At 34.4% G+C, this 10,654-nt stretch overlaps 1 protein-coding gene across 1 annotated transcript; it reads left to right on the top strand.

The window, feature by feature from the left end:
• The first annotated feature begins 891 nt into the window (after window positions 1–891).
• On the top strand, window positions 892–7,893 carry LOC105042104 (probable peroxygenase 4). Its single transcript, XM_010919205.3, is given in 7 exon segments — window positions 892–1,049; window positions 1,957–2,070; window positions 2,209–2,294; window positions 3,198–3,240; window positions 3,243–3,291; window positions 7,345–7,470; window positions 7,598–7,893. Coding segments are annotated over 7 exon segments (612 nt in total). The 5' UTR covers window positions 892–997; the 3' UTR covers window positions 7,740–7,893.
• Window positions 7,894–10,654: the final 2,761 nt, after the last annotated feature.

Raw genomic sequence — 10,654 nt, 5'->3', positions numbered from 1 at the left:
TCCAAATTTATCGATATCTATTGACAACAAAAAAATTATTAACAACAAAGAAAATATCCCTAGCATTCATCCGAACTGGATCTCGATCCAGATCCCGAATAGGATCCGAACCGATCTTGGATCGGATCCCGAACCAGATTCGACCGGATCCTGGATCGGATCTCAATCCGAATCCAGATCGGATCCCGAACTGATCTCGATCTGGTTCCTGATCCGGATGACCAATTAACCAATGTACTAATTCATCCAACTTTTGTCGATATCCATTTGATAATAAAGAATAATGCTTGATGAGTCCTAACTCCACCAACTCCTTCCTAATAGATGTGGCTCTAATCCTGTCAAAAATGCATCACTTTTATTATTGCCACAACTTTATTCTTTATTCTATATCCGAAAAAAATCCGGCTGCATCTCCCTATAGCTTCCAAGTATACGATATAAATGGACATATTTTAACTACATCTAATATGTATCAGAGAACAAACGAGATAACTGTGATGGAATTTCTCACAATAGAACAAAGCTTTATAATTATTTTTTTTAACATTTTCACCCATTAAGAATATTCAATAATTTCAATTTGAAGCCACTAACTTCTTAATGGATTAGGAGGGTATATATATAAATATCAATTTTAAAAAAATATTCACATAAATTCTAATATTTAGGAGAGTATGCACGTAAAAAATTGCTTAATTTATTTTCATTTTGTACTTTTAAGAAAATATGGGTTTCTACCTTCCTTTCCTTTCCGATGAAAAAGAAAGCAAAGGCAAAAATAGAAAATAAAGATATATGGAATCTGTACTCCACGCAATTGTCAATGAGATAACCTTCACGGTATGTTGTCGCATATATTAAATCTTTGCAAATAGAAAAAATTATAAAAGTGTTTCCTCCATCATCTTGCAGATATAAATATGTGGCTCCGGAAGCTACTTCATCCATCGAGCTAAGGAGACATTTGTCAAATATTCTATATGCTTAAGTGAAGATGGCCATATTATCCTATGCCCGCTGCCTTCTCTGGCTCCTCCTTGTTTCAGGTATGATTCCAACCTCCTTTTATCATCCGGCCTCAGCAGCTAAGATGCCTTTTCTAGCCAGTTTTGTGGTTTTCTGGGACCTAGTGATTCATTTAGACTCCAACAGAAGGCCACCGATCCACAGATTCTTCTGGTTGATCGCAGGGGCCAGTCTTTTCCTCTCTTTTATTCTCTCTCTTCTTGGATGACGGTGTTGTTAGATCGGTGCACTATTTTTCTTTGATTCTGTTCCATTTATTATCGACCCACCCTCTCCATGCTGGTGTTTTCCGGCGAGGCGTGTATTGACACAGGCGATGCAGACGTCGACATACATCATTTAATTTTCCATTTTTCTAACTTGTTGATATCCAGATGTGGTCATGGCGTTTGCTGGTGATAAAAGCTGCGCTATGGACTCTCTCTCTCTCTCTCTAAGTGGGATCGAAGTTGTGCATTGTTTGTTGATGTGGGGAAGGGGAAACAAATCCGAAGCAAAGAGACAGAAGTTTTAAGGGAGTTTAGCCCTCCCCCAGTGGAAATAAGGGGAATCTTATGTTTTCTTTTGTCATGTTGGGTCCAATGTTCCTTGCTGTTGGTTCACATGACAAATAAACCTACTAATTGTCTCTCTCTCCATACGTTGCTTCCTATCCTGATCATTTTTCTAAGCAAACGTTCTGCCAACGCCACTATAATTTTTTTACAGTTGTCTTTTGGATACTTACGGTCACGACAGAACTAATGCAATTTTTTTGCTTATAGCTGGCACAAATTGCTGAGAGAACTTTATATTAACTTTTGAGAGCAGGTTACCTAAGCTTATAGTCATCAGTTTGTTTTTAATTATTATTTTTATTATTTTGCTTTTCTTTGTGACCAAAATGATCTCGTGAGTCCCTGCTAACAACTTGGGCATGCTATACAGAGCTTAAAGCGCAGGGTGAGAACAATGGAACTGACATGACTCCACTTCAGAAGCACGTGTCCTTCTTTGATAGGAACAAAGATGGGGTCATCTATCCAAAAGAGACATACGAAGGTCTTCTCGTCTTCCTTTGTTTTCATTTCATTTCATTTACCCCTGCAAACATTTTCTTTTCTTTTTCTGTTTTTCGTGGTATACGTAATCTTTTTTTTTTGACTGACCAATATGAATGCATCTCTCATTGTTTGTTAGGATTTCGTGCAATTGGGTTCGGTGTTACCTTGTCTTCCTTGTCCTCTGTCTTGATTCATGGCTTCCTCAGCCCGAAAACCAACAATGTATGCTCTTTTTGTCCTCACCCTCCCCCTCTTAATTTCTTCACTTCCGGCAAAATTGGTACTTGATGTATATGATAAGTCTATGGCTTCTAACTCCACCGCATAATAAATCCGAGGAACTCGAGTCAAATTTTAGATGGAGCATCAGCCCACAATACTAGACCAATTCCCAATAACTTTACAAACTAAACCCATCCGCAGTAGAGCAAGTATCAGCTCATTTAAAAATTTTTGTTTCATAGCGGACTCAAAATGCCCCTTGAATGATACTGTTGTGCTGAGTGAAGACCCCAAGACTACCCTACAACAATATTCTAGCTAGTAACTAAGACTTAGCCTAATCCATATTAAAAGTATAAATTTTTGCTTGTCATCTAAAACATAACTTATAATGAGGCAAATTTACGTTTATTAAGATTGCCAGATCTGTAAACCTACCAGGAATTAAAGTTTATTGTATCAAGGTTCATTTATAACAATGACTCGTTTATTGACCTTAATGACGTTCATAATTGAAATTATTTTGAAAATTAATATAGTATAACAAATAAATAGAAATCATACAAGCTAGAATGTTGAAACTTGTTCAGTACATGAATTTTTTTGAGCATGATTAGCCCTTCTAGTATTTCATTTTATGAATCAGAGTTATCTACTATAAAGAAGTAATTACACCTAAATCTCTCTCTCTCTCTCACTTTGAAAAATTAAAAGCACTCAACATGGGGACTTTGATCAACATGAATAGTTATGGAAAAATTGTACATCGGAGCCTCGCACAAAATTTCGACATTTTATATTTTCAATAGGAAGCCAAATTCATTTTTATTGGTTGCTTTCACAAATCCAGTTACGTGAAGTGACTAACTTTCTTTTCTTTTTCTTGTTGCCATATATATATAGGGAACAATACCGGCAACCCTTCTCCCTATTCTTGTAGCCAACATTCAAAAGGCAAACATGGAAGTGACACTGGTGCCTACGACACTACGGGAAGGTAGGTTATAGATCATTAATTTAATTTTTGTTAGTGCTTTTAGTTACAAGAGTATAATTCTATTCGAAAAGAACAGCACTTTGTTGAATTTGCACATCAATTCTATCAAAATATTGGTGTTTACCATTCAAAAGAAAGCCATCAATGATATGTAGATATTGTATATGTGATTTTCTATGAAGATAGATGCCTATATATGTATATTCATTTAACTCCAATCAAAATCATGTGAAACAAATGTATATAGCTTCTTGTGAAACCTCATGAAAAGTTGTTGGAGGAAAGGATTTTGAGCTATCTAGAAGGAAAACTCTCAGGGCATTCTACACTGAGAATGTCTTATGCCCAAATTATTTTTCCAATAGCTGGATGCAGGCCATGAAATGTTTAGGATGTGTTTATATAAGTATATACATAACTATAGCTCAGGACATCCATAGCAATTATAGAAAAATAAACAGAATCCATATTACAAGAACAAAAATGTGTACATGGTTCACATTCAAGTTGAAGCTGTCCTACAAATAACTCCTTGAAGCTTTTCTAGTGGTAATAACAAAAAGAGTAAAACAAAGTCCTAAAGAACACCAAGAAAAGTGCACTAAGGGAAATTACTTTCTGATTTTCCTGTATTATTTGTTTCCGCTCTTAGCCTTTTCTTGAAGCTTTTTTGCTTAACAGACGACCTCTCTTCGTTTCATGATCTCTTGAAATAGAACTTCTTGGCCTGCTTTCAAAAGTAGGTAGAGGCTTTTCCAATTAATTGCTGGCCTCAATTTTGCGTGGGTGCCAACTACACCAAACTGAAAATCTAATATGTGCATATACAGAGTCTGGAATCAAACTTGATGAGTTAAATGGGAAAGGAACAAATTCTAACCCAATTTGCAGACAAAATAGCCAATTTATTTAAATTTCAGCAATCTTCACCATGGCTAGAAATCTTACATGGCACCTTGATAATATATCCTAATCATCTTCAAGCACACATCATAAAGGGGTCTTAATCAAACACTAGTTTTGATTTGTACTAATTTTTTATTCTCAAAATAAAAAAAGAAAAAAAAAAGCAAGAACAATTAATATTTTACAACATGCATGATGCAGTTAGCCTATCAAGTGTATATATTCAAGTAATTTCCTAGTGAAGGCGGTAGCAAGTCCTTTAGATTGATAACAAAATTGAAGACCATTCTCCTAAGCATCAGCTAATATGATCGTTATCATCTTTTCTAATGTAAACTACATGATCTTTGGATTATGATCATTTTCACTAGTGTAATATTGGTATTTCAACTCAGATTTTTTTTTGCAGAAAATCAAGGAATCTTAACTGCCTACAAGAGGCTACTCTCCTTCTCAAATGATAGAACCAAGAACTTAAAAGATGTCTACCAAATGTTGCATATTTCAATATGCATTTTATGCAACTAGTTGAATAAGGCATAATTCGCAAGTGTTGTAGGGGTGGCAATTTACTTCGCCAATTAAGTACCCAACCTGACCTAACCCCAATGGGGTTGATTTCACCCAATCCATTTAGAATTAGCATTGTTGACAGATCTTCATTCTAAAACCCATAGTGAATTCCAGGTGGTGTGAATAATAACATTGCTCATTCCAAACTCAACCTAATTATATATAAACCTTGATAGCTATGATGATAAAGAGAAGAAAGTACCATGATCGATAATGAGAAAGTTTAGTCACATGAATCACCATCAGAAACATGCTTAGTTTTTCATTTTTTTTCCTTAGTCTAAGGGACATCTGACTTCTTTAAATAACAATATTTCTACTTGTTGCTTCTGTTGTTGTTGAAAATTTTGGTTTATTATGGCCTCTTATTTTTTAATATTATATGATGTGCCATGATATACTTTTATTTTTTTTATTTGTTGGATTTTTATGCAAAAAAATAATTTTTATTGTTTTACACATCTCAATTCATTATGACCCATCTCATCTAACTTTACTTGCCCCCTCATCACGAGATGGGTGCAGGGCAATAGGGGGTATATAGCTATCAATTGTGGAGCAAGTATGAGTAATGGTCTATTCAACCCATATTGGCATCATTCGCTATAAGATTTTAACTTTTTAGTAGCATCTAAAATGGTTACTAAAAAGTCTAAATGTCGTCACTAAAATTATTATCGGTGACTATAATGGTTGTGAGTAAAATGATCATCACTAATAATTCTAGTGGCGACTTAAGCCTCATCACCATAGAAGATCATGTTATATATGGCAACTAAAAAATTTTGTCTTTTCTATAATATTTTTCCTAGACATGTCTATTTTAGATAAAAAGATTCTACTAGAATTAGAAAAAGGAATCTGGCTCAAATTGTGTAAGAACAAATATCCTTCTAGAAATTAAGAAGAGGAATCCAACTTAAATTATGCAAGAATAGACCTTGCTATTATAAATAGAGATTGTGTACCTTAGTTTCAGATAAATGAAAGAAAAGGAGATATAAGCTCTACATTTATATTTTTTTTTCTCCTTGTATTTTTCTTTTATGAGATTTGACTTTGTGGGTTGAGAAAATCTTCTTTCTCCTAGATTGGCCCATTACTTATTGGTGTTAAGACAAAATTTTATTTCTAATGCATATACCTAAAGAAACAATTATTAATGCTAACACTTTTACAATATTGATTCATTCTATATTTAAGAAAAGAGAAAGAAATCTTCCAAAGCATTGTATGAGTGGCAACAAATGAAATCGCCATCAATATCATTGTAATAGTGACGATGATTAATATATCACCATAAAGACTCATATGATTTGTGACATTAGAATTTTGTTGCCACTAAAAACTACAATATTAACAATGATGCTATTATCAACACCTATTAAGTGTAATATTAGTGGTGATATATAAATTACCATCACTATTATGATAACTATTAGTGAAAATAATTTAAGCTGTCACTAATTAAAAAACAATACTATTAGTAGAGATCTCTCTTGTTCATCATTAAAAGTAATTTTGGCACCAAATTTCCTTTATCTACTAATGAGAATGAGGTATTAGTGACGGCCTTTTTGTGGCTATATGTGAAATTACCACTAATATTAGTTATTTTGTGATGAGAAAAATTATTGCCAATAAAATGATTAATATTAGCAATAAATTGTGCCTGAAATAGAGTTGGGTGGAGATCAAATGATTGTAAAGAATAAAGACTATGGGGAAGAATATCAAGATTATGCTTCTTCAGAAAATACATTCTTCTTCAGAAATTGCCTGTTAAAAGTATTAAGCCTTGTTTATAAATGTTAAGGCGCATGTTGAAAAGGCCAATGAAGCATAAGACTAGTTTTTATAGTATAGGTAACCAGATTAATGACTCAACTCTTCCCAAGAGTATAAATTAATGGTCAACATGGTTCTTTTGTACGAGGAAGTCAAATTATTGTAGACACCCGTGTTTTTACCTATTGAGTATGATGTTGACTATAGCCTAGAGAATATAAATTCTTTTGTATTTGTAGAGTTCTTTTCAAGGTTTCATGTGTGATTAAGATTAATAAATATAATTCTTGGGACAATTGTTATAGGGTATTTATTTGCATAATTAGTAAAGATTATACGACATCAAAAGATTTTTGGTCACCCTCCTTAATTAGATTACTACTTCAAGACCTTTATTACATCATTACTAAAATTTTCCATCAAGAAACCTTCAAATTATTTCTTCGTTGTATCAGTCATAAAGATCCCTATTTCAGTTTTCATATTATTTTGCAATGAATCACTATCATATGGCTGATAAAAGCTTAAGTAATTGCATAGATAATCTATTATCATCCTAGATTATTTTGCTAGTCTTCAAGATCAATGATTATCATAACTCTTTATTTATACAGCAATTGGTTGTAGTATATATATAATTAATAGCATGATGTTGTGCTGTAAGTCTCACATTCACAAATAGAAAAGTCAGGCTTCTTTGTATCTTTTACCAGAAACCTTAAGAGAAGTGATAATAAAAATCTTTATTTTAGATTGTTGACTGAACATAATGTATACAATTTTTAGGTTTGTTCCTGAAAAATTCGAGGAGATCTTTCAAAAGCATGCACACACTAATCCTAATGCATTGACATCTGATGAGTTGAAAGAGATGCTTAAGGCGAATCAACAACCTAATGACACCCAAGGATGGTGAGTTTCTTCAATTATAACAGAATCTAGAAATTGTTTCTTAAAAATTTTATTTGTATATATATTAGGCAAATGTAAGTTATTCTCACTAGTCCAATATTCTATTTGACTTTGAAATTTGCTGTAGGGTTGCTAGCCAGACAGAGTGGGAGATTTTATTCTCTCTTGTTAAGGATAAAGATGGATTGCTTCAAAAGGACACTGTGAGACTTGTATATGATGGAAGCCTGTTTTATAAATTGGAGGCAGAGAGAAAGTCTCCCAAATGAAAGCACAAGTATGAGAACTGAAGAGTGGATTGTTTGGGTTATTCAGGTCAACAAACTTCTCGTGTGAGATATCATTTTAGAACGTCGACTATGTATGCAAATAAATTGTTCATAATGCTTATAGTTTCATAATTCAAACTCTCTCTCTCTCTCTCTCGCTGCGCCACAACAAACACCCCCCCCCCCCCCCCCCCAGCGGTTTCTATCTATTTATTTATCTATCATCTATCTCTTTGTCTACTATGGCCTAAGCTTGGGTTGGTTGAGCTTTGCCCAGCCCAAGTAATAAACATTTCTGCTAGGCACTTTTGATGTTGTATCATGATTTTCTATTATATTGTCTCATATCCTGCATTCATATTCTGTCACGCCCCCGACCCGAGATTGTGAATCGAGGGTCGCGGAAACCGCCGCATACTCATGAAGAACTCTCTCCATAAGCATGCAAGGCATCTCATCACGATATCAATGCATCGCAGCGGAATAAATTCAAATAATTATTATTCAACTGTAATTCAAGTAATTAAATCAAATGTCTTACATCCAATAAAAATTTTACTAAAACAATAAATCTAAGTTCAATGAAGTGTTGACAATGATAATCTCGCCTCTAAAAGCTCTGTCCCAATATTTCTTCCCATGCTCGAAATTAATTATCTGAATCTGAAAAATAGAAAGAAAGGTAATGAGCTAGACAGCCCAGTAAGTAACAAATATCTCAACCAGATATTTCAGATATTATATAATTTTCAAGAATAATGCTGCAATTAAAACATAAAAATATATTTCATGCTGATTTAATGCAGATCCAATATTTCCAAATATTCACATATAATATATTCATAAATCCGATTCGATTCAAAAACACTCGTAACTCAACAGCCTTGACTATGACCAACGTTTAACCCCCATTGGCGGGGTCCACAGAATACCAGCGCACAACCCCCACTGGCAGGGTCCAGAAATACCAGCGCACAACCCCCACTGGCAGGGTCCACAAATACCAGCGCACAACCCCCACTGGCAGGGTCCACAAAGTACCAACGTATAATCCCCATTGGCGGGGCCCACTGAAACATAGTTAGGCTGAGAGCATAAATCCGATCTATATCAAAACACTTAGTACCACAATATATATCATAATCTTTCACTAAACATGTGCATGAATCGATATACCATAACATTTCAAAAGCATTTTCCTTTCAAAACATAATTTCATAAATCATGCATAATTTCAGAGAATAATTATTTATTTTCAGAATAAATATGGAATATCTCGAGAAGATGATTCATTACTTACCTTTCACGGAGCACTGAACGAATGGATCGACTAACTTCTAGTAGATTCTTCCGCGCCTATTATCCAAAATTATATTTTTACATTAATTTAATTCAAAATTAAATCTAACAAATCCCAAAATTAAAATCTCGCTTAAAATCAGACTCGTCTCTAAACTCGATCAGAATCATCAGATGAAGCCTTCCCCTATGCTAATCTTAGAAGGATAACTTTAGAGAGAGAAATCCATCAAGAGAGAGAAAAACAAGCTAGAGAGAGAAAATCCTAGAGAGAGAAAGTAGAGAGAGAAAGTCCAATTCCAGAGAGAGAAAGTCAGGGTTCAGACTGAAAGAAGAGAGAGAAACTCTCTCTCTCATCAATTTCAATTTTTTTTATTTTTTTATTTTTTTTTTATTTATTTATTTATTTACTTACTTATATATATATATACATATATATATATATATATTTATTTATTTATTTTTATTATTATTTTTTTTTCTTCTTTTCTTTTTCTTCTTTTTCTTTCCTTTTCTTTTTTTTTTCTTTCCTTTTTTTTTTCTTCTTTTTCTTCTTTTCTTTTTCTTTTTCTTTTCTTTTTCTTCTTCTTCTTCTTTTTCCTTGGTTCCTTCCAGGCCGAACAGGGGACGGTGGGGGTTCTCCGGCCTTGACCGGCCGTTCGGGCCACGGCCACCGCGGCGGAGGCCGGCGGCCGACGGGAATCACTCCCCCGGTCACGGAGGAGGGTGGCCGGCGATCAATCCCGATCGCCGGCGCCGGAAAATTCAAGAAAAATAGATCAAAAACAGAGTCTTTTTCCCCCGACCAGAAATCGGCGACTTTCGTCGCCGGCAGCCGCGCACAAATGCACGGAAGGAAGGAGAAGAAAGAGGGGAGGAAGAGGGGAAACTTACCTTAACCTCCGGTGACCTCGCCGGCGAGAAAACACGGCGAGAACCCGAACGATATCCGCGGCTTCGATTTGAGAAAAACGGAGAGAAAGAGAGAGGGAGGAGGTCGATCTTCAGTCTAAAGGGGAAGGGGTCTTCTTATAGAGCACCCTAGGACTCCGAGGGGTCCTAGGAGTCCTAATTTCCATGGGTTTCGCCGGAGAAGAAGACTCCTACCGGGAGTCTTCTTCCCGGTTGCTCTGTTTTGTTTTGTTTTTTTTTTTTTTCTTGTTTTGGGCTATAACATATTCTCTACGTCTTTTCTTTCTTCTCCCAATTTTTTGGCAAAATTAATATTAATTGATTTTATTCTACATTCTCATACTATTTTTATTGATTTTTTAATATTTTGTCATTAATTTTATACCTTTTATGGCTCCATTTTATATTCATTTTTTTCTATCTCTCCTAATTTCAATTTTTTTACTTTATATCTCCTATTTAGTGTCATGCATTCCATTTTGATGTTTTATTTATGTTTCTTTAGACTTGAGGCCATAAGATATCGTGCTTTAAGTTTGTTTGATAAAATTTTTGTTTGAGTCAATAAGTATTCTATTTCATTTAGACAAGTTTTAGCTCTAAAAAAAATATCATAATGAACCTAAATCCATTTGATGCAATGTACCGCCTTCCTCTAGAAAATGGCCAATTGCTTTTTCAATCTTTTGTCATAAATTATCTCA

The sequence above is a fragment of the Elaeis guineensis genome, chromosome 3, assembly GCF_000442705.2.
Source record: "Elaeis guineensis isolate ETL-2024a chromosome 3, EG11, whole genome shotgun sequence".
NCBI lineage: Eukaryota > Viridiplantae > Streptophyta > Magnoliopsida > Arecales > Arecaceae > Elaeis > Elaeis guineensis.
Note: the sequence above shows the minus strand (reverse complement) of the source record. Positions and strands in the feature narration are given on the sequence as shown.